At 41.6% G+C, this 24,202-nt stretch overlaps 2 protein-coding genes across 2 annotated transcripts in view; both read left to right on the top strand.

The window, feature by feature from the left end:
• Nucleotides 1-9,735, top strand: part of LOC309405390 (uncharacterized protein) — a gene marked incomplete at both ends in the record, with an annotated part of 62,440 nt that extends 52,705 nt beyond the window's left edge. Inside the window, 10 exons of the mRNA XM_082000160.1 lie at nucleotides 156-312; nucleotides 796-932; nucleotides 1,438-1,660; nucleotides 2,875-2,989; nucleotides 3,628-3,765; nucleotides 4,457-4,564; nucleotides 6,162-6,353; nucleotides 6,834-7,000; nucleotides 8,460-8,643; nucleotides 9,497-9,735. Coding sequence (XP_081856286.1) covers nucleotides 156-312; nucleotides 796-932; nucleotides 1,438-1,660; nucleotides 2,875-2,989; nucleotides 3,628-3,765; nucleotides 4,457-4,564; nucleotides 6,162-6,353; nucleotides 6,834-7,000; nucleotides 8,460-8,643; nucleotides 9,497-9,735 — 1,660 coding nt within the window. The remainder of the gene's footprint in view (nucleotides 1-155; nucleotides 313-795; nucleotides 933-1,437; nucleotides 1,661-2,874; nucleotides 2,990-3,627; nucleotides 3,766-4,456; nucleotides 4,565-6,161; nucleotides 6,354-6,833; nucleotides 7,001-8,459; nucleotides 8,644-9,496) is intronic.
• Nucleotides 9,736-14,318: 4,583 nt separating this feature from the next.
• The window catches only part of LOC309405268 (cytosolic phospholipase A2 epsilon-like), a gene marked incomplete at both ends in the record, with an annotated part of 35,723 nt that continues 25,839 nt past the window's right edge, over nucleotides 14,319-24,202 (top strand). The window contains 2 exons of the mRNA XM_081999999.1: nucleotides 14,319-14,345; nucleotides 16,058-16,130. Coding sequence (XP_081856125.1) covers nucleotides 14,319-14,345; nucleotides 16,058-16,130 — 100 coding nt within the window. The remainder of the gene's footprint in view (nucleotides 14,346-16,057; nucleotides 16,131-24,202) is intronic.

Here is a 24,202-nt window from a genome sequence, read left to right on the forward strand (position 1 = left end):
GCAGCTACAGCAATTAGCAGAAGCCTGTCTGTGGTGTTGCTCGTTCTCATTTATTACGTTCTAGTATCCACAAATTGGTCTGTAAACACACACAAGCATAGCTGGAGTTGACCACGGCGAATAATAACACAATAATATTTGTGCCCTGGTCTCAGGACTCAGGGTCTGTGTTTCAGGCCAAGAAACCTGGATGCCCGCCTGGGGTTCGACCTGTGCACCGACGAACAGTATTTCCTGCAAAATCGGAAGAAGGTGGTTGCTGCTGCGTTGAAGGATGTTCTGCATCTGGAGGAAGATCTGCAAGAGCATGAGGTAACCAGGAAAGGCACTGCTGGGGGAATTTTCGCTCTCCTTTCCCTCAAGCCCAGGGATACGAGTGATTCCTCATCTCCATCCAGATGAGGAGTGAAAACCTCTGCCAGCAACCCCTCCTCCAGGGCACTGTTTGCAGCCAGGGTGATCTCAGCTGGAGAGCTCAACAGACTGTCTGGATGACAGTCTCTATTTCCACTTGGCTTTCAGCTAAAGCCTTTGAAGGAGCTTCCAACCGATGAGTTTGGCCCATGGTTCTTAAAAATCCTTCCTGAAGTTCCAAGATCTTCTAGCATACCCCGCAGGGATTTCCGGCAACGTGTATCATTTCTAACTCAGAACAGTGTTGCTTTATCTCTTATCTATGCATTTTATTTTACTAGTGCCTGGACGTCGCTTTTGCATGTCTGCCGCCTTTTGACATGGATGAGCCTTAATGTCACTTTTCCACCTACGCTTTCTGCCCTTTTTTGTGTTGAACAGGTGCCTATAGTGGCTGTGACCACAGCAGGTTGTGGGATAAGAGCACTCACTGCCATGTATGGCAGCATTTTGGGTCTTCAAAAGTTGCGTGTTCTGGATTGTGTTTCATACATCAGTGGCTCGTCTGGCACAACATGGTGAGGAGTCATTTTGATACTGTTGTTTGGATCTTGCTGTGTCAAGCAAAACCCATGCTTTGTCTAGGGTTTTGGATCTCAGGGAGGGCAAAAGGGGTCTATTTAATTATTGCTTCCATCTCTGGTCTATAAATGCCAGGGTTACCCATGAAAGGCCTATTGTGCATCATATATTTGGTGTCACTGAAGTAACTTATCCCTAACCAAAAGCGAAGGCTTTATTGGGAGTGCAAACATCCTCAAGCCTATGCAAAATGATCCTTTATGGTTATTTACTGGTGGACAGAAACAGCGTAGACAGCTGGTGTAGCTGCTTGTGTTGGATCCCAGATCAAGTGATTTTTGACCGATTGCCTTTAGACTTGCATTTCTGCTCAAAGTAAGCTCAAAGAGGAGAGTAACCTAAGATAAAATAGTTAAGTGCCAAAAGTTCTGTAAAGTGTATCCTTTGAATTTCAAAAGCATGTTCTTCATTTCCGCTTCCCATCCTGTTTCCTGCCTGCAGGACAATGACAAAACTGTATGAAGATGCCGATTGGTCACGTAAGGATCTTGGAGAAATAATTATCGAAGCTCGGAAGCAAGCGGCCAAGTGCAAGATGGGGGCTTTTTGCTTGAGAAGTCTGAGAAATTATTACAGAGAGCTGAGCCAAAGGACCCAAGCAGGACATAAAACATCTTTCATTGACCTCTGGGGGCTCATGATTGAATCCATGTTAAATGATGGGGTAATGTCTATACATCTTGCTTCTCATAAAGTTGGTGACTTTATGACCATTATGAGAAAGTAAAACCCTAGGAAGAGACACCTGGCTGATAACAGAGTACTTGGTATGTAGGCAGAACACCACTTATTTACATTAATAACTTGGAGACATAGCCTGTGTCTACACTGGAGCCTAAAGAGTGATTGGAGGTAGTGTAGAAATGTTCAGACTAGCTCTAAAGTAACCAGCATGCGAATTAACATTGTAGCTGTCCAAGAAATTTTTGAGGCTCTTAGGTGTTTTTTATGGCCCCACGCTTTTATGTCTCCACTGCTGCAATATTTACACAAGCTGCAGTCATACCTTGAGTGTACTGCAGATGTACCCCGTATGTAGTTACTGCACTTTGTGATTTAGTGATGAGAAAGTATATAGATCCAGAGGTCTTGAGACATCTTAGTTACAGAAACTGTGATTTTGCAGGTGCTTTTCAGCTACTTTGGATTTGATTTCTCAGGACCTCCCATTCCTAATTTTGTTGTAATGGCACAAGCAAAACTTTCCATGTAAACTAGCAGGCTGATGATAGCTGGAGAAAAAGCTATTTTATTTCAAAATCCTTTAAACATGGTTTATATTTTGTCTAGGTGAAACGGGTAAAATGAAACACTCTCATTTCATATCATATGTCACGTTGTATTTCTGGCCTCAGTGCTACATAACAAAATTTGCTAGAATTTAATTTGTCTGAAGTACACTCAAATTCTCCATTCCATATATAAGATAAGTTGTTAGTATTGGACAGCTCAAGGATTTTTCCTCTGTGGAAATTTGGTGGGGTTTTTTTCCTCTATGGTTTTAAAAAAAAAAATCATCATTAGAAGAGTCATTAACAAGCTGCCTTGAAGAACTCAATTTTAAGAGCTGAAGTATGTGACTGATAACAGCTGAATTACCCAAATCTGCCCTATTTTTTCACTTAGATTTAGCAAGGCAAAGTTAGAATAGCATGTGAAGAAACTCATTACTGTTGTTTGTATACTGAATGTAGTACATGGCTGGTTATCTTAACAATTGTTCCTGATCCCATGATTTTCTTGCTCTCTGGTTTTCAAGCACATGGAAGTAAATTTAGGAGGAAATTCAGGAAAATTATATCCCATAACCAGACGTTACAAGCTGATGTCTTTAAGGAACTGATTATCAGCTAACTGTGTTTTTTTTCCCAAAACCAGAAATGCCACCACAGACTTTCTGATCAACGTCGGGCAGTGAATCAGGGGCAGAACCCGCTGCCCATCTACCTTGCCCTCAATGTCAAGGACAAACTTGCCACCAAAGATTTTAGAGGTAATATTTCAATTCTGGAAAAGAGTTATGATTTTACTCGGGGGAGATACAGCATGGGACTACTGTACATAATGAAGAATTGTTTTAAATCCTCACTCCAAGCCCAGAGAATTCCTGTTCAGAGATGTAAAGAGTAACTGGGCAGCCACAGGACAGACAGCAACAGTTCAGTATTTTGTAAGATCCCCTGGCATGTAAGTGTGCATATTCAGACATTAACTTCACACTAATAACACAACAGATCTGTGACACTGTCTCAGAAACGCTATGAATTCTTAAGGAAAGCGATTCACCAGAGCTTTAAGTTTGCTTAATATATGTTTTTTCATGGTTGGTTAAGGCAATAAAAGCAACAGAAGTCAATCTGTGTTCCAGTCCACTTTCATGAGAAAAATTCCCACTTGCTAGATAAAAAGAAATAATAATTTAAATTTTCCCTTAGACCTGACACAGTTCTTTCACAAACCTGTAAACAGTGTTGGAACATAGCTGGTTCAGCGGTGGCTGTCAGCAGGGTTTGCTGAGGGCACGTGCTAAGCCAGCTTGCCCGCGAGGGCTGAGCCCTGACAGGTTTATTCTCCATCTGGTGCCTTGACCGCTTTTAGTAGTGGAGCTAACGTTGGGGTGTGTGTTGGCAGAATGGGTGGAGTTCACGCCATACGAGGTGGGCTTCCTGAAGTACGGAGCCTTCATTCGTGCAGAGGATTTTGGCAGCGAGTTCTTCATGGGTCGCCTGATGAAGAAGCTCCCCGAGTCCCGGATCTGCTTCATGCAAGGTGATTCACCAGCCTGGGGGTGTGACAAGATTTTAATACAAACACTAATGATTCTGGAAACTAGTCCCCAGAAAACTGTTGTTCTACACGTGGCAGCAGAGGTACTGGGCCAGTCAGCTGAAATTCAGCATGTCTTCTGAGACTCATTCAGCTGCCCTTGCTAGCAAAGGTGGTTTTATCATTTGGACTAAGATAAAATGAGACTAAAATGACAATTAAGTTGTTATGTACCTTCCTGAGTGCTTTAGAAACATCACCATTTTCTGCAGCTTGCAAGAAGACATTTTGGAAGTTGGAAATCTGTGAGACTGTGGAAGCTGAAGGAAATGTTGAGAAGAAATAAATAGGGCAAGAAAGAGGGGAATCAGGGAAGGACCTGGCTGAAAACATTTCTTTATCAGAGGAAAAAGGAAATGAAAATTGGAAAATGACAATGTAAAATTTCTAAAAAAAAAAAAAAAGTTTCAGGTAAAACATGGTGGGAAGAAAAATACTTTGAAATTTCTTCTGAAATAAGTTTGCCTTCTGAGTCAGCCTTACCATTGAGATAGATGTCTGGATTTATGCAAAAATTGGACAGAAATATGAGAAGGAGCTGTGAAAGAGCTGTGGAAGGAACAGAAGTCAGTTTTTAAAAGAAATTCCTTGTATTTACCTCAGTACTACTTATTATACCTCTCCCATGTCGTAGGAATGTGGAGTAGTATCTTCTCCAAAAACCTCTTGGATGCCTGGCACGCAGCTGACAATTCAGAGGACTTCTGGCACAGGTGGACCCAAGACAAAGTGACAGAAATAGGTAAATCTCAAGTGTCCTTTGACTTATGGCCTCCCTTCTCCAGGCCTCTCTGGTAGGGTAACTGCACTCACATTTCTCATTTTTGAGTTTTTCTGTCATCCTGGCACTCTCACCGGGAAAATCAAGTGATTTGATTTCACTGAATAGCCAGTGCTTTGCTTAAATAGTGAGATTGTTATCAGAAGGAAAGGCACCATCAAACAGACCTTGATGGAAAGGAGATAGGGATGGGGACATTAGGTAGTCCCTAAAGTGTTGTGTTTAAAAGGCTTGGAGAGAAGAACTTCTGTCAAAGCCTCATGTCAACTCTTTGTTAGCCAAGAGAGAAGCTTGAGTGTTTCCTTTCCAATATCTATTTGCCCTGCATAGTGCATGCCTCCCTCAAAATCTAACTGAACTGAAAGATTTAGTAGAGGTCAAAGGAAGTCAATGTAGCGGAGGTCTATTACACCAGCTAAAAGAGGCGGCTCTATACTGAAGGACCATTCCTTGAAAATGCTCACGAACATTTTCATGTTAAAATTCAAGCAAAGCCAGTGATTTCATACCAAACAGACTTGGGTCACATTTCTGTGGACTATATTTTTGGAAAAAAAAACCAAACTCTTTTGTTTGGATTTATATAAATAATTTGTGTTGAATTCAGCTGGCCACACCCAAACCCAATTGAACAAGCTGTTTTTTTAAAAGTAAAAATATTTAGCTTAAAAATAAACTGTTCAAATTTTCCTATTCTTTTCAAAATAAGTTTTGAATTTCATATTTAACCTCCACAGAATCTAAAAGCAGTAATCCCCTCAAATGTATAAATAAAAATATATACCCTGCTTTTTATTTTCTTAGAAACGTGAATTATTTTAATGTGTACTGAAACCATGTTGTTTTATGAGAAAAATACACCTTTTGAGTTGCTGGAGCATATCCAAAGAAGGGCAATGAAGCTGGTGAGGGGTCTGGAGCACAAGTCTTATGAAGAGCGGCTGAGGGAACTGGGGTTGTTCAGTCTGGAGAAGAGGAGGCTGAGGGGAGACCTTATCGCTCTCTACAACTACCTGAAAGGGGGTTGTGGTGAGGTGGGTGTTGGTCTCTTCTCTCAAGTAACTAGCGATAGAATGAAAGGAAATGGCCTCAAGTTGCAGCAGGGGAGGTTTAGACTAGATACTAGGAAAAATTTCTTTACTGCGAGAGTGGTCAAGCATTGGAACAGGCCACCCAGGGAGGTGGTGGAGTCACCGTCACTGGAGGCGTTCAAAAAAGGTGTGGACATGGCACTTCAGGTTATGGTTTAGTGGGCGTGATGGTGTTGGGTTGATGGTTGGACTTGATGATCTTAAACGTCTTTTCCAACCTTAATGATTCTGTGATTCTGTGTGATTCTGTGGGGTTTAGAAAACAAAAGTAAGTTTATATTTTTGTCAAGACATTAACTGGAATTCACAGCAGACTATAGGGAAAAATAATGCAATGCTGAGAGCTGTGAACATGTGATTACTGTCAGTACCAAAGAGTTGTTGACTCTTTCTCCTCTCTGCACCTAGCCTCCTCTTAACTGTGGTTATAATTCAATTGCAATGTCATTTATGCTGTGTATCTCTAGAGGAACAACCGGACTTGCCTGAGAAGCCATATGAGATGGCTACATGCATGTTCACTCCTACAAGCGGCCTCTCCACCGCTCTCCGGGATATCCTGACAGACCGCCCTGCCGTCTCCAAGTACCACAACTTCCTGAGGGGCTTCCAGATGCACAATGAGTACATCCAGCAGGAGCATTTCACAAAATGGAAAGGTGAGGACAGCACTTCTGCCTACGTACCCAGTGGTCATCAGGGTGCACACACAGGCTGGGATTCAGTGAGGGGCGTTTGTACATCCTGAAGAGAACTGAGTGGGTTTTGTGGTTAGTTGTTAGTGCTTACTGAGAGGAGAGGAGGGAGAACAAAGTAACTCCTCACATCCTGTGCTTCCAATAACACAACTGTTCAGTTTTTGGATCATTTGGTACTGAAACTCCTCACTGGGATAAAAATTGCTGGGGTGGGGCTCTGCACATATGGAACACCTGCCTACGTTTTGGTGCAGTTCATGGGTTTGGAAGCACCAACAAAACATGGGTGGAGAGGCTGAAGGGAGCTTTAGGATTGCTGCATGCTATCCTAAAGCAAAGGGAACATCCTAGATGGGAGGGAAGCTCGCCTTCCTTTTGTTTTCTAACTTGACAGATGCGTGTCTGCAGTTTGCTAATAGCTCTGAATCTTCTACTCTTTAGACACCTTGCTAGACACCTCTCCTAATGACCTGAGAGGCAACTCGGAGCACCTGGAGTTGGTGGATGCAGCTTTCTTCTTTGAAACTAGCTGCCCACCCCTTATGAGACCAGAGCGGAACGTGGATGTTATCATACACTTAAATTACACTGGTGGATCACAGACCTTGGTGAGAAGTCTCAAAAACACCTGTCCTTGTTTAGTAATGGCTTTTCCTTTGCTTTCCACAGCTTTCAGACAGGCGTCTGTAAAATGTGGAACTTAGTGGAATTTAGTAATATGGTGTTTCCAAACCTTAGAAGAAGAATGGAAATACCCAGAGGGGAAAATATCTCTGTTTTTCTCAAACTACTTTTGCTATAGCCCTAAGTGCTTCACCAATGAAATAACAGAGCAGCACAGTGAAGTTATGATGGTTGAGCTACAACTTCTATTACAATTATATGTAAAATTTAATAGCACAAATACCTCTGGGAAACCTTTGTCTGTGATTCAGATGCTGAATTTAATCTGCATTTTTCCTAAACATATAAGATTTTGTCTTTTTATTTTAATATGCGATTTTCTATCTGTCCAAGAACAACCTAGTGAGTGAAGAATTTCTTAATCTTTATTTTTATCTTTTAATAAATGCATTTTTTCTCCTTAAATAGTGGGCTTGAAGCAAGATATCAAATGCATTTACTATGTTTGCAGAGGTATGAGCTGGTTAAAATGGTTATATAGATTTTGAAAGTGGTATTCACCACATATAAAGACAGATTTAGACTTCCAAATATAGAATTATAATTGTAAACCTGTCCCTGAAGGGCACCACAGAAAACACAAAGTTCACTGGTTAAGGTTCTGTCATTTTTTCAGGTGGAAGATACTTTAATGCTGCTCTTTCTTACCCTGTGATGCCACATGATAAATATTTGTCTCTGTACTGCAGCTGAAAAAGAGTATATGTAATAACTTGCACTACATTTCTTTCCTAAGTCTTCTGGCAATATTTAATTCAAACAAACTGCAGTGGTACTTCAGTATTTTGTTAGATAATTTAACAAAGTCATCACAAATGAGCTTTCTGATGAATGCTTTTAGTGCTGTATTTTAAGGTCTAAAATATGCTAGCTTGAAATCTCGTATTATTTCTAAAATTCAAAGTAAATGAGTAACTTGGTCTCAAAACCCTGCTAAAGTCTATTGAGGTCAACTCACAAGTTATACTGCCATATAAATAGATAATGTGACTGTGAAACTTACTGTCTTGGACTGCAAATTTAGTTTAGATCTACATTTTTCTGACTTAGTTCTCTTTTAAGTAATGATGGTCTGAAAAACATGCTTTGAATTAATCTGTTTTGTTCCTAAATTGTATACCCATTTTAGAGATGTGCATTGCTACATATTTAAACCCTATTTACCATCTTGATATTAGGTGTTTTCCTGTAAGACTATTTCCAAATAGCTCCTCAGGCAAGAGAAAAACAGCCCCTGGGGCTGCAGGTGCTCACATCATTGCTGGCTGTCCAGTGCTATCAGTCTGTTTTGTGCAACTTGGCATGAATTACTGGGCTTTGGCAGCAGCCTCATCTTGGGTATTTTTTCCACTCCTTACACTGCTTCTGTTGGGCCATGACCAGCCCCTGGAGCAGGCTTGCAGATACTTCTCGGAGCAGGGAATTCCGTTTCCCAGCATCGGGCTGAAGGACGATGAGAAGAACCTGAAAGAGTGCTACATGTTCGATGGGGCAGACACCCCAGGAGCTCCTCTGCTGCTTTACTTTCCATTAGTGAATGACACCTTCCAAAGATATGTAGCACCTGGTAAGTTAAAAGCACTCAGCCAATTTTATTGACCCAATGAACCTTCTCACTCCCTGGGTGTTTTTTCCTCATCCCAGTAGAAAAATCCGTTGTTTGTTTGCTTGTTCCTACTAGAAAATACATTGCAAAATGGGATGACACAAACTGTTTGCAAAATCAGGTGAAATCTTGTGCATAATTTTGGTTTGAGTCTTGGTGCAATTCAGTGAAAGAAGAAATGTGTTCCTCAAATAGAGGAATGGAAACTAATTTCTTTTTGTGATCCTCAAAAGCTTACTTTAGTGTGTAGAACAAAGCATATTTTTCAGATTAGGTACTTTTATGACAGTCAGATCTAAGGGAGAATTACGTGTACAGTATAGAATGGTTCTATGGAGGGCCACTGCGCTTTTTATTTGGGCTAAGGCTGTATATGCTGGAAAATCTAAGAAATAGTACATAAACTAATACAGTCACTGTGTCCTTTTGGGCTTTGTTTTTATGGTAATTTCCAGGGCTACTAATATTCTGCTTCCTCCTGTCCTATATATCTCTTTATTCCTTTTACCTCTAGTATGTATTCTACTCAAGAACCTGCAGGGTAAGACTTGAGCACCTGTGACCACATGAAACGATGTGCCATGAGCTGGCCAGTAGAAGGTGCTGGTTGCAATGGAATGTTGTTTAATGACACTTTTTTTTTTTTTTTTTAATTCCAATAGGCTTTGTTCAGAAGTAGATTTTTCAGAGATCATAGCACTGCCCTTGTCTTTCACAGCAATTGCATCTGTGATCTCTCTGTTCTTGACATTGTCTGCCAGAGTACTGTAATTCCCTGGGACTAGACAAACACCTTCCTTTTTTCCCTTGACAGGCATGTCACGTAGTGCTGCCGAAATGGAACTGGGCAAGGTTGACATCTCCAGTTTCTGCTCTCCATACTCAACGAGGGAGGTCTCACTGAAAGCAGAAGATTTCAACAAGCTCCTGAAGCTGACTAATTACAACATCATGAACAACGAGAACACGATTCTTCAGGCCTTGCGCGTGGCTGTCGCACGGAAGAAACAAGCTGCGAGCCAGCCCATATCACAAGCACAGTCCTCTGCTTGAACAGCATTTTCCTCTCCCTTACTATTTACCATGACACTACATATGTGATAGCTACTTCACTGTTCTTGTCAGGTGCCATCTCCTTCTAACTAAGTAACCTTCTCAAAAAAGAAAACTTGAAGTACTTATTTCAAAGCCTCATGGTTTGGTTTACTAAGCAGTAGCTGCTTTTTGATCCGGAGTTGTGATATCAAACACAGCCATCTGTGTTGTTAACACCCTCTTGCTGTGATGCTTAAGAGGTGAAGATTCAGCTGTGTGTGATAGGGAAAGAGTTTTAGCTCACTCTCTCTTCAATCTCTTATTGTCTTGGTGGCTAGTAGCTAGTATTTTTTCATCTGCAAAATATTCTGGCATTTCATTGGGACCATTGTTAGCAAATCCATAAAGCCCTCTTCAGGCACAGAAGGTGGTGACCATGCAGTATCAATTTAAATCATTTTACTTGGTTTTAATAACTTGAATTAAATGGTGTTCTGCCTTTTAAGAGTTTTGCTTTCCAGGTGCTTTTTTGCATTAACTGTTGTGAAATCGATACATCTTATCTAAATCTAATCGAAGGATATTCGATTTTTCAAACTTGTGCTGGATAATGGATGTATGGGTGGATGGTCTTTTAGATCTTTGATGACATCTATTCTTACCAATTAAATCAAACTTATGAATTTGTTTTGAAGGACTGTTGCCATTTCCACTGACAATCACCTGTGTTCTGTCTCAGATCACGTGTGTGCGCTGCAGTTGTCTCCCCAAAATGCAAGTTTGCTTTAGCATCATCTGGACCTCATTCAATGTAATGAATTGAAAGATTACTGAAACAAAGAGCATGTGAGGGGGATAGCAGGATGTACGGTAATTGCACACACAGAATCACAATGGAGAAATGGAGTAAGATACCAATATTCTGTTCACTGCATCATAGTTGCTAAACAACCACTAAATGTAAAATACAGCTGCTAGGTACAGTAGTACAAATTAAGATGATATGATTGCCACAGTTTACCTAGTTATTTGACAAAAACATACAATACATTGGAATGCAGTGACTGAGGGGAAAAGCTGATTTATACACAAATAGCACAAAACATAACAGTTCTCAAGCACCAGTGCAGTTGCCAAAGAACAGAAGAAGTAATGCCCGTCCTGGGGTTGCACTAAATGATACGTGCACACATCTGATAAAGGACCTGATGAGAAATGCATTAAGAAAAAGAAGCACTTGTCTTCAAGCTGTACAGGAGAACGGTTTGTAACACAGGAAACAATTGTGTGTCATTCCCAAGAAGCAAGAGTCTTGTCCAGCAAAGAATGGATGTTGATCAACCATCATTGCACGCCTGAATGTTGATATATAGCAGAATAAATATCTTGCGTTTCTTACTCTTCAGCTAATGAGACATTACAAAAGTAAATCCTCTGCCCCTTTAGACAGTTTTTCAGATGTTATGAAAAAGTATTAACTGTTTGGATTAAAAAGAAAAAAGATAAAGCCCGGGTGTTTTGAGGAGAAGGGAATCTACTCAAACACACTGAAGGCCAAGAAAGGTCCAGCAAAGAAAGATATGTAGCTTCTGTTTCTAGCGTGATTTCTTCCTCTGAGGCGAGTTACTGGAGAAAGACAGGTGGTCTTTTCTAGAACCGGAGCTGGTTAAGAAGTTGGTTTTTGCTGTCCTTTTGGTCCCAGTCCCACAGAAGCATGATGAAAGAAAGGCAGGTGCTGGCAGCTGGGAGCTTGTCAAAGGCCAGCCAGGATGAAACTTACAGGACTCCCTCACCTCCCTGTGTATCCTGGCCTAAAAGAAGTAGGCAAGAGCTACAGAAGAGTCTTTTCTCTCCACAAATTTCCCAACAAGGTACATAGACAATTTCAACTTTATCTTCTAAAATCCTGTCCACTCTTTTATCTGAAAAGCCACTGATGTGCTGAAAATAAGGTACCCGAACTGTCAAAATGGGCATCGTGACTGAATCCCTAATGCCTGCCAGGTAGGATGTCGTCATATTTGTCAGAGTCCTCCCGTTATTGCAAAGATATGGGCATTGCACCAGCTTTGCCACGTCTGTGGGCTCCATGAGGTACTCTGGTTCAGTTTCACTTTTCAGCTGTTGGCCCTTGTTGAGGATTTTTTTGTCAGGATTAGATACTGTGCTTCACTTTGCCTGTGGACTTTTTGATAGTAAATGGTGTGTGTCCAGAGAAGGGCAATGAAGCTGGTGAGAGGTCTGGAGCACAAGTCTTATGAAGAGCGGCTGAGGGAACTGGGGTTGTTCAGTCTGGAGAAGAGGAGGCTGAGGGGAGACCTTATCGCTCTCTACAACTACCTGAAAGGCGGTTGTGGCGACGTGGGTGTTGGTCTCTTCTCTCAACTAACTAGTGATAGGATGAGAGGAAATGGCCTCAAGTTGCGCCAGGGGAGGTTTAGATTGGATTTTAGGAAAAATTTCTTCACTGAGAGAGTGGTCAGGCATTGGAACAGGCTGACCAGGGAGGTGATGGAGTCACCATCTCTGGAAGTGTTCAAAAAACGTGTGGATGTGGCGCTTCAGGACATGGTTTAGGGGACACAGTGGCGCTGGATTAATGGTTGGACTTGATGATCTTGAAGGTCCTTTCCAACCTTAGTGATTCTGTGATTCTGTGGTGAGCACCTGCTCCTTCCTGTTTTTACCAGCATCAGACTTGTCAGAAAACACATATTCCTGACACAAGGGAAAGAGTTCTCCAAGGATCGCTCCTACAGCCTGCTCTACCTTCTTTATGTCCCTTGTCAGAATTTGTGATGCACCCTAAAATCTCAGATAATCTGAACCAAACCAGAAATAGTAGTTTCTCAGACACTGTCACGTGTTTTGGTTTACTGGGCTCTCCGTTTGCTATACATTCACACTAGATGTCTCATCCCACGTGCCTGTGCTGGGATTACTACCAGGTCCTCTTCTAGCAGAGGCACTTGGCAGCCAGAGTCTGGGATGGGCTCCCTGCAGCTCCACGCTCTGCAGCACTTACTGTGGAGGGAACTCCCACAGAGCGTACCCCTCAGGTAGGAGAGGTGATACAGGCCTAGAGGTTGGTCCTCCTTTTTTCCTTCCTTGAGTTATTCAAGAAGTAGTTGTTTCCCAGCTGCTTTGGGGTGAGCCAGTCATTCCCTACCTCTTTCTCTATCTCAGCTGAACACTCCTCAGTGCTGTTTAGTTAGAGTTGTGTTTTGTTGAGGTTTGTTTTTTGTGGGTTTTTGTTTGGTTTTGTGTTTGGTTTTTTTGTTTGTTTGTTTTTTGGGTTTTTTTTTAACCTGTGGGCAGACATCTTCTATAGTCTTGGTGCTACCATAGCCTTTCATCCCCAAGTCAGACTTTTCCAGGGGAGCGGTTCAGGAAACATCAGTTCAGCTGCTGCAGAATTTAACAAAACTGTCCAGGTTGAGCCACTTTCAGATCAGTTTTCTCAGTTTTGGGATAAATAGCCAAGGCTGCTTGTCCGATTGTGGGTCTTTTTTGCCAGACACAATGTTAATGGGAATGTTATCTTGTGCCATTTCACAACTCTTTAATTGGAGGGGTATTGAGGGTAGATGCGTAATCCTAAAATGGTTGATGACTAAAGTGACATTCAGTGAAAAATTGTAAGGCCAGAATTGACACTTTTTAATGTGTGTTTTCCGGAGTGTGTATGTGTAGGAGGGGAAGACAGGCTGTGGGTACTGTGAGTGTATGGTATCACCTCCTGCAGTTCTCAACCAGTCATTTCATATCAGAAATCTGGGTGTGTTAGTAGGTGGACCTGTGCAAGGGCTATTCACCTGTGTATCTGCTGCCGCACAGTTTTCTGCCAGAAAATGGAAAAGTTGCGTATCGTTTTTATATCATAGTTTGATGACACGGCATCGTGTTTAAAACATCTAGATGTTAACATTTGAGACGAATCAATGTATACCCTACTTTGGAAGAGAATTTATTCTTTTTGTCTTGGTTTAGTCAGAAGTTTTGTGTTTGTGGAAGGGTTCTGAAAGCAGGAAAATGCATATCCACCTGAAGAGTATATGAATGAAATTGGGGAAACATCTAGCAGCAAGCAACTCAACCCCCTCTACCTCCAAGAAAAGGAAAATAAATAAAATTTTGTTGAAATAGAAGGTCTTTTCAAGTTATTTAATCCACAATACTTTTGGTTGTTGATTGGGGTGCTGTAGAGCTCTGTTTTCCTCCAGCCTACATGTAGCTGCTATTAGCTTCTCTGATTTGTGCATTGCTGAGACTGCCAGGTCACAGGTATCCATGTGTAAGTGCTGTACGTTATCACTGCCTTATCTTAAATTGCTAATAACTCTTGGCACCTTGGTGTGTACAGCCTTCCCCCAAAACACACCTCTGGTGTTTAGCTATCAAATAAACTCAACAAATTCCCCCTCCTTCTCTCTTCATACTTTCCCTTTCAGGAAATGAGAAAGGTGGGGCATGCATAAGCCACTTGCTCCTCAGCAGGCGCCTCCTTAAAATTTGCAGAGGTACTTTGTGAATCATTGCCAGCTGTTGCCTCTAACAGTGAAGTGACATCTGTATCTGACTTCTGTGCACCTGGGAGCACGATGGGATCATACTGGAGTGCTTATGAGGTAAGACCACAAAAATTCAGGTCATAATTCATTAGAAGCTGGAGATGACCTGAGGTGGGTTTGTGACTCAGATTCTGGTGCCTAGAAGAAGACTTTGGGAGCTGTTAGTCCAAATTCATGTACATATTTACTTACTTATGTTACGATGACTGATACCTTTGCTAATATTGGCTGCCCTGTGGAGGCACTTTTGGTAGGGGATGGAAGTTCAGCCACAAGTGGGTGATCCACGCGGAGGCTGGGAAGCAGTCTGAGGTTACTGTGGATTTGGGCTGAATCTGTGGTTTGATGTAACATTATGTAATTTGGGCTATTCCACAACACAGCGTCTGCCAGCTATGAGTATAGTCACATGCTGTGCCCAGGTAGCTGTGCTAGCAGCCACCTGGTAGTGGTGTACACAGGAAGGTCACTGACTAAAACCAGGGATTAATCATGGACACAAAGATGGTCCTAGTTTGATATTTGTGCATGACTGACAGCCAAGAAAATCTTGATCTGCCTTTGTCCATAATCTCTGAGACTATTTTTAATTTTTTTTTTTATTTTTGTTGTGGAACATAACCACGAGGGAAATTCCTAAAACTGCCTGTTGGGCTCCAGGGACTCAACGTACTATATTGTCTTCTCAGCTCTGAAATTAACCTGCTGTTTGACTATGAGCAAGTTATTTAATCATCCTGTGCCCCGCTTCCCTTGTTGTAAAATGGAGATTATAGAGCTTCTCTCCATAACATAGATGTGTGTTAACGTAAATGTACATTGGTGCTTGGAGACCACAAATGTGGGATCCTGATGGCTTAAGAAATAAAAAAGCGTGAACACCTAACCAAACTGGTTAAAGAAACACTAAGGACCTACATGTTCATCCTTTTACAAGGCAGGGAGGGTAGTGAACATGAGTCTGGCAATGGTCTTTGTGTGGAAAGTACATGTACAAAGCAAGAAATGGGATTGTCCTCTCTGCTCTTCCCCTTGCCCTTAACTGCTGAAACAGCCTCACAAGAGAGAGTAAAAGCATAGGCTTCTTGTTGATGTGGGGGGGCAAGAGAATTACTCCATCCAGAACCTGAATCCGGACAGAAGACATTAAAACACGCCCTTCTGCTTTGGAGTGAGACATAAAATACGGACCAAGGTCGGCTTATCATAATTCAAGAGTGATAGGGGAGTTTGCATCCACCTTCTCAGCTGGGTCAATTCCTAACTGGAAAAAGAACCGGAGTGACGTAATCTCCCTAAAGGGATTTAATGGAGTCATCTTGCTAGCACAGAGTGGGAGAGGGATTAGGTAATGACTTCCAGTGAAGCAACAGCTAAAGTTTCAGGTACTAAAACCTGCAAGAATTAGCTTGCTCTTTCCTAGCTTGCTTTTCCAGCTTAATTGTTGATTAATATTTGTTTTAAATTAAAATGTCCTGTCATGTAATGCAAGCATTAATTTTATTTAAAACCATTTTACTATGTTATCCATTTTACTGTTATTTCTTCCATCAATGATGTACATGCACAGAGGAATATTGCCTCTTTTTCTGCCTCTTTTTTTAATGCCACATAGGCATGGTTTTAACTTCCAAAGCAGTGCAAGTAGTTCATATTCCAATTTTGCTGCATGGCTTTGAAAATGGACACATGGACTTGTGAGAGGGCATGTTTTATGAAGCATAAGCGATTTCATATTAATGCAGGTAATAACTGTCACTTTTCTGCAGAGTGAAGAATGCCCGTGCTGCTCACTCTCTGTGAAAATCATAAGAATGAGAAATCTGAGAAAGGCAGATCTGTGTGAGTATCACAGTCTTTCCTTGCGGTTCCCAGTAGTTCAGTTATGAAAGCAGAGAGTATAGGCAAGCACTGTAACTTGTATCTGTGTATGAAGTGTCACCATGTTTTCAAATATTGATGCATGTTTGCATTTGGACTATTCTTAGAATACATTTCTGTATAAACAATACCTTTCAGTTTATAGAGTGTTACTATTAGTGGAAATATCAAAGGTCTACTGTGGTGCACCGTAAAGTATCTTAACCGCTAACAAGCTTCAGAGCCAGTTTTGCTGAACAAATTCAGCTGCTAATTCTCAGCTGCAGTTTTTGAGGCTCTGAGATGCAGGATGTACCTCTGCTTCCTGACAAAAATGCCAGCACTGATGTTGAGCGGCTGCCAGAGCCCTTGGGGTAACGTGGGAGCTTTGGTATCATCTTCTGTATTTGTCTGTTTTTTGCAGACAGCAGAAATACATACAGGTTATATATAATACATTCAGACTCTGAATTTCTATTTGCTTAAAAAAAAAAAGAAAGAAAGAAAGAGAAGCATTATATATCTTATTGTCAAACAACTTTTTTTCTGTCAAATGTTTACTGAAATGTATCCAAAATGCCATACTTTCAAAGCAAAACCATTACCATTTAAATGTTTACGGGGACTTGGTGGAATGCGTGGAAGTGGAAGTGGAGAGAGAAAAATCTCAACAGTTACTCAGGTAGAGGCAAGCAAGCTGAAGGTCAACTCAAATACCTGCCTCAGAGAGAAAGAACAAGGCAGGAATGTAATGGAAAGGAAGTGAATATGAACCTTTGCATATTAAGTAAAACCAAGTGGACTCAGCAAGAGTATTTGCCTCTATGGAGATTCCTATTCAATTCTTGCTTTTCTGCTCGTGAGTCTAGCACAGGAATATTGCCTTTTCTTGAAAACAGCACATCTTCAGAGAAGAATGGAAGGATGGTTCAGTTCCCTCTCTGTCTTTTTAATCTCAGCTGAACTGTTTTTTGGCATAAATGATACCAGCCCAAGGGAATGCCTAAATTTCCCTGACAGCCAATAGCACCAAGATAACCACCTACAGAGTTGAGAACCAAATATCTGACTGTGTCCTTAAAATCAGGGATGTTTATTTCCTTCTCAGCATTTTATAATGATTGGAAATGACAGCCTTTACATTCTTAAGGACCAAAGAACTTCCCAAAATCCACTTTTATTAGTCTTTACCCTGTATTTTCATTTTGAGCAGATGTTTGACTGCCTGATTGCAGGTATGAAGCTATATCAATGGAGATTTGCTTCCAAAGCCAGATATAGTGGAAGGTCTGTTCTGGCAAGAGCCAGAAGCAGCAGTGCTAAGTGCCAGGGTCTGAGAAGAGCAGCCTCGTCCATTCCCCATCACAGCTGCCTTTCTTTATTGTGCAACAAAGCACCACGTTTTATTTTCCCTCTGAGAATCAGAAGCAAGTTACCTGTGGCACAGAAGAGAGCCGGTGAGACCTTATTTGCACTGTACCTGCGTGCTCTCTCAGAGCTCTTAATTTCACCAGCGGAGCCATGCCGTCTGGTGTGATACACATCACAAGAAATGAGACTGTGTTAAAAAGCATTAACTTGAATTAGGAAACCAATATGAGTGTGTAGTAGGAACCCTTACCTGGCAGCCCTTCAAAAATGCAGCCCTTGACAAAAATGTTGTGCAGTGAGCGTTTACCACCTAAACAATGACAGAAGTCCTCAGAGGAAGAGATCCAAAGGCATCCGTTAAAAAACTCTGTCGTGGAAGAGAGAGGTATTGGCATGTACAGCAAGGTTCACTTTGTAGTCTATACCAGGTTCGGAGTGAAACAAGTGGAGACTTTGAAAGCAAGTTGAGGAATCCTAAACTATGCATTTCATTGCACATGAATAGAGTCACTTGAACGTAGCAACAAGGATTTAAGAAGAAAGTTAGGCCTACATATCTGTATTTCTGTAGATATTTACTTTCCCAGGATTAGTCTTTGCTCAAAAGTGATTTTTTGTTTTTAATTTTTTTGTGTGTGTGTGTGAATATATTTGTCATGTAATTAATTTATTTAATCAACTATTTGTAAATATTTGAAATATATTTGTCTCAAAATATATTTTAGGAAAAGACTATGTTTCCCATGTACATTTACTTGTTTTAATGACCGTTTCTGTACAATTTAAAGTTGTTAGGAGAGACAGAGATGAGGACAGAGAGTTGAAAGATGGCACAGAAATAATTCAAACTGCAAAGAGCCATTGACGCTTTGTTGGAGTCAGGGTCTGATTAGACCAAGCTGTGGTTTTTGGAAGACTGCATGTCAAAGATGAGTATGCTTTGCTTTTCTTCAGCTGTGGCACTGTGCAGCTAAAGTGTCCTGCTTGTGCAGAGGGACTGCTACCCACAACCCACAGTGTCCATGCCTCTTTAGGCACATCTTGCACATGCCATATAATATAGGACTCGGTCTTTTATTACAGGATAGCTGTGGCAATCTTCTATAATCATGATCTTCTGACCTCTTCCCTTTGTGTCAGACAAAAGGTTGTGTTTGTACATAGCATGAGCATAATAATAAGAATTAGTCTATTAATGTGTGTTGAAATCTGATAGGAATAAGGCTTACTCATGAATCAGAAGGATTTGCTGCTACATTATGGAGGTTATCGGGCAACTACAATCTCAGTAATACGTATTATTCCCAAGACACAGCTGTTGCAATTTCTGGGTGTGTTCAAGTTTGGCTAAATTTTCCCTGTCAAAAGTTGTAAGAATAGTGATACCAGACCAGGCCAAAGTTTCATCTGCATCAACAGTATGTCCCCAGAACCAGCCTATAATAAATGCTTTTGGTCAGGACAAACACCAATGCATGCTTTTCCCTGCCCTACTCTCCCAAGAGATCTGTGGTTCATGACCATTATGGCCCAGAGAGCTGGCTCCCGAGTCAAAAGTAGTGTTTGCATTTAATTGCCATACCCAAAATGCTTGCCACTTGGAGGCCTATAAGAGATCTTACTTTGATATCTTTCAGATCACTTTGCACTGGTCAGAAACACGGGTGCTCTCTCTCAGTGTCACAGGAAAACACCAGCCCCAGTTTCAGGATGTTATTCTTCAGGATACGGTTTAGTGGGCTTGGTGGTGTTGGATTGATGGTTGGACTTGATGATCTTACAGGTCTTTTCCAACCTTAATGATTCTGTGATTCTTCGGGGAGGTCTGCATACTTATATTGCTAATTAAATGGTTATGGACATTTCTTTTTTCTCTTCTTTGCCTTGCATGGGCAGCAGAAACGCCTACCTGAGAAGAGCTGGTCCTCTGAAAAGGCCTTTTCTGCATGTTAGTTAGGGTTAGCTCTTACACAAAGACAACTGGCCCCTTGTATTTATTAGAAAAATGGCAGAAAGCTTACCATTAACAGCTGCATGACTGCAGACGTCTCTTGCTTTAAAACTGCGGAAGTTTTGTGGCTATCACAAACCTTCCTAAATGCATCCACTATTTCTGCAAACTCTGGATTCACTGCCTTGATGGTGCTATGTCTCTGCAGCTGTATAGGATGGTATGTGGAGATTTTGGAGAGAAGTGTTTAATCGCCCATGGTCTGAACCTTGATCATCCAACAGGGCTAGCTTGAGGCACCGGCAAAATAGAGAGCCATTGGCAGCATCAGGAGCAAGAGTCACAGGATGAGGTGCCTGGGCTCTCCATGTTCCTGCACTCCCGTTGCAGTGCACAGGGACACAAGAACAGCTGTGCTGGATCAGACCAAAGGTCTCTCCTGGACCGTGTTTGAAAGTGACCAAAGGCAGGTGCCTGGGGAGGACTATGAGAGTAAAGTCAAAATATATAGTGCACTCTGCACAATGCGCTCTCCCAGCCTTTGATCACTTCAGACTTGGTAACTTCCCAGGCCAAACACAGTTTTTCTATGAATGCAGCAACATCTCCAGTCTACTCTTGAACCTACATAAACTCTGTGAATTAACAACAGTCTTTGTCCAGCCTCTGGTTCTCATGTCACTAAAACCTTTGCTGTGATCTCAATGCCTCATCCTTGTGGTGGCAAAAATAATTTTTGCCTTCACTGCTGAAAGGCCTTGAATTTGTTCTGCTGTCCAGTGACTTCCCATGACCTTCCCTTATTTTTCCTGTCAGCTGACGTAGTAGAGATTGACTTTCAGAAGGTTTCCCACATGTGGGAAGGGATTGGTTGTTGCAAAACTCTTGTTTTCCAAGGGCTGGTCCTCCAGCCAAAGTCACTGGAAGCGGGCATAGCTTTCATCTTCAAGTCCTGACATCCTTTTCTCTATAGAAGCCTTTGAAGGCCTCTTGAAGCTGCCTTTATTCAGGGCTCTGCATTTCCACCATTCAACCATGGGACAGTTTCTTTCTGGAGAGACTTCTCTGCTGGCCACATACCACCGCACTTCACCCCCGTGTGCTGATTATAACAAGAACTAGACCCACGCTATGTAAATTCCCTAGAGTAGATCTTGTTTTCAGCGTGGCTGCCCAGACCTGCCTCGCGGTGCACGGTCCCATCGGAGCACACTTGGTGCTCGCTGTTCCCAGAGGCTGCTGCTGCAGCCACAACAGGGCACGGGCTGCCTTGCACAGCTGGCAAATCTGGTTTAGCACAGCCCTTTTCTTGGTGGCAGGGTTCACTGATCTTCTGGGAGGGAGAGTAAGTATCTTCTACACTGCAAATTGATACCTATGGGAGAGAAACCTGTTTCATGGGCTACAAGTGAAATATAAAGTGACATCTTCTACATACATGTATTTCACAGAAATATTCCCTTCAGGAAACAAAAAATGTCTTTAAAAATATTGGCTTACCCTACTTTGTATTTAGCAAAGTCCAGGGCCCTAGAAAGCTTTTACTGGAATGGTCTATGGTTACTTTTTTTTTTTCTTTAATATGACAAGCTAATCTTAATCAGCATTCTCATTAGATAAAGCTTAGGCTTGTCTTTAACTATAGTATTAAACTGGGGTCTTGTTAAATCTGAGCCCTGTTGCTATGTAATTTCATAGCAAACTCCCAATACTACACTGTCCATCAATTTTAAAAGTTGGAAGGCAGTAGTACTAATGTTTTTCCTTACATCACCTAAGCCCCGTGTAACAGAATCATAATAATGACATCCCTTTCGTTGCCGTGTTCTCCAACGGGAACCACGGTGAGCAGGAAGGACGGACTGAAGATGTGCCTGCAGCATGCTGTGCACACTTCTTCTTACCTTTACCTGGCCGTAGCGCCGGTGTGAGGGGGCAGCAGCCGCCGTTGCCCAAGGAGGGCAGGCAGGTAGCACAGGCAGCACCAGCAGGCAGCTGGCCCGTGTTAATGGCACGTTTGCTTTAGAGTGAAATCCCTTCCCCCGTCAAAATGACTGTGATCACCGACTTTTGCCGTGGTTGAGCGAAATCCCGGGACGTGGTCCTGCGAAAAAGAGCATCGGCGTCTTTTCAGGGACTTCATCTGAGTTCCTCACGCTGCTGGCTGCTCAGACAGGCTGCCTTTGTGTTAATGGAGAGAAATCCTAAAAGCAGCCCGGGACGAAGGCTTGGCAATCAGAATCCACGCAAGGACAGAGGAGTAGTTACCTGGATAGCTGCCAAGTTGCAACAAGGCCTGTAAACAAGGATTTCCTAACTGGTTAGGAAACTGAAACAAGCAGGTATAAAAGCAACTTGTTAATCACCAGAAGCTCCTCCCTGTGATGTCATATCCTGAAGCAGGGCTTTTCTTACTGTAATTGTAAGCTGAATTAGATCAAGACCAAGATCAATATCTAATTGCATAACTACTAAGGTACCTGTCAAAATGGAGCCCTTGTCCTGACTGATGTTTATAATAACAAAGTCATAATCACAGTTAATAATATGAGTAACAAATGAATGGATAAATATCAGTAATATTACGTGAATCAGCTGCACAGCTGCAGTTGTTAACAATCGCTGTTCCTTTCTATTCAATCTTCTTTTTGGTTTCATCTATTCATGTTATCCAAGTCTGCTCCCACTCTTCCTCAGTTGACTGTTACCATCTAAACACATGCAAAAACCTGGTTTCCCTCAGGTTACCCATTTTGTGTTCTCTAGTCTAAGAGATTATTTCCAGGTTTTTCCCTGTCCCAAATCTTTGATGGCCATGATGGATTATAGTGTATAGAGCGTAGCATATATTATGTTGTATGCAACTGTATTGTATTGTATAGTATTGTATAAGTGGTAAGAAGTGTGGAGACGAAAAGCCTGCTCTGTGCTTTGATAACAGCATAAGCTGCCACTAAAAATGCTATGTATAATCAAGGAGCTCATTAATACGTTATTTGTTTAGGATTCTTGGTCAGGGCACCTCCTTACAGCTGTGGAAATAATTGCATCTCTACTGCTAGGTATCAGTGGATTGCATGTAGGTACACATGCATCTTTGTGCGGCCATGCTGGCTTCTGTGTACTTCTGTGTGCAAAAACAGAAGACTGTTCTGGCTGTTAAAGGTATTATGTGCAATGTTCCCCCATGACTTCCTTCAGATTCTTAGTCTAACCTTGGAGAAGATGAGTTCCCTCAAAACCTTAGTTCCTCATCTCTAAAGCAAGGACTTCAGCAAGGGCATTAGGAGCCTCACAGGGACATTAGGAGGACGAACCAATTACCAGCTGCAGGACTGGTAAAAGGAATAAACAGTCTTAGGTAAACGTTAGGCTCACCTCTGTCTCAAAGGCAAAGATGAGAGCAGCTACCGTGTTCTAATATCGTACTAGGACAAGTGGTATTGCAGCTGTTGTCTTTCATTGAATGGGGATGATCTTTAAAGCCTTTTGTGATGGTACTACAAGTTCCTAGTAGACTTCATTATCCTCCTGTTTAGAGGAAGCTTCTAGTTAACAAGTGGTTGAAACAGCTTTTAAAATGTTTTATAATTTTTTAAATTGTCAAAACCTGTTTTAAAACAGGTTTGAAAAGGGTGGAGGCAATGGAAATGAACAAGGGAGAAACTTGGGTGGAGAAGAGAGGCTGGAATGAGTAGGTGATGGTGGCAGCAATGTAAAACTACATGGTGCTCTGAGACAACACAGGTCCATGCAGCCATTCATGACCCTTCACTCCTCCTCTGCCATTTGGCTTGCAGAGTTACAAGGCAGTGGCAGACTCTGCTCAGGACACAACCTTCTAGTTTGCACTCAGAAAGTTCCAGCAGGCCTGGATGGATGTTTCTGCAAGAGCTAAGACATATTTCATGAAGTGTTATGCTAATAAATAAAACAGATAGCAGAAGACTAGCATTCAGTTTCTTTCAAATGTATGTAACAATTTCAGCAGTTGTCAACAGATAATGATGATGAAGTATGTGCTTTGATTTCTGAATAGGCTTTCTATATCTACAAATTTCTTTGGGCCAAGCTGTGTAACACCTTCTCATCACTTACGAAACTAAGCTGAGCATTGCCTTTTCCCAAGCTTACAGTCTCCCACATCTTCAAAAGTTACTGTACCCTGGTGGTTTTGATCATCCTTGATAAGGACCATATTTTACTCTATATCCTGCTTGCTATTGCACAATGATATATTGAGTTTAAGACCAAAGTATACTTTGCTTGACACTGAACAGCAACCACAAGTTGAGTATCAGCAGATCTGTATTTACAGGAGTATTAGTGGTTATGTGGGACATTCAAAGAGGTTCATAAAGGATATGAAGATTGATACAAATATTTACTTACCGCAGGACTTGCTTCAGGATTTTTGAGGTATTCCTTTGATGAGAAGAAGAACGTACAACTTCCCACCTTTGGTATTTTATTGTAAAAAATACATTTAAATGCATTTTTTTTTCATTGATTCCCAATAGGTTTTCTTATACACTGTTAAAGAAACTGCAGAATATGTTCTAGTTCTGTCCTGGTTGTTCCAGTTTCATCAAGACAGCATTATCTGCAGTTCACCCAGTTGTGCATTAAGCAGTGTGACCGATATCTGTAACCAGTGATTCATTCTTTCCCGTACCCTCTGAGCAGAGACCTGTTTTGTTTTATACATCTGTGCTCTCTTAGTGCTCTTTCA

This window comes from Phaethon aethereus (genome assembly GCF_964289735.1).
Source record: "Phaethon aethereus genome assembly, chromosome: 5".
NCBI lineage: Eukaryota > Metazoa > Chordata > Aves > Phaethontiformes > Phaethontidae > Phaethon > Phaethon aethereus.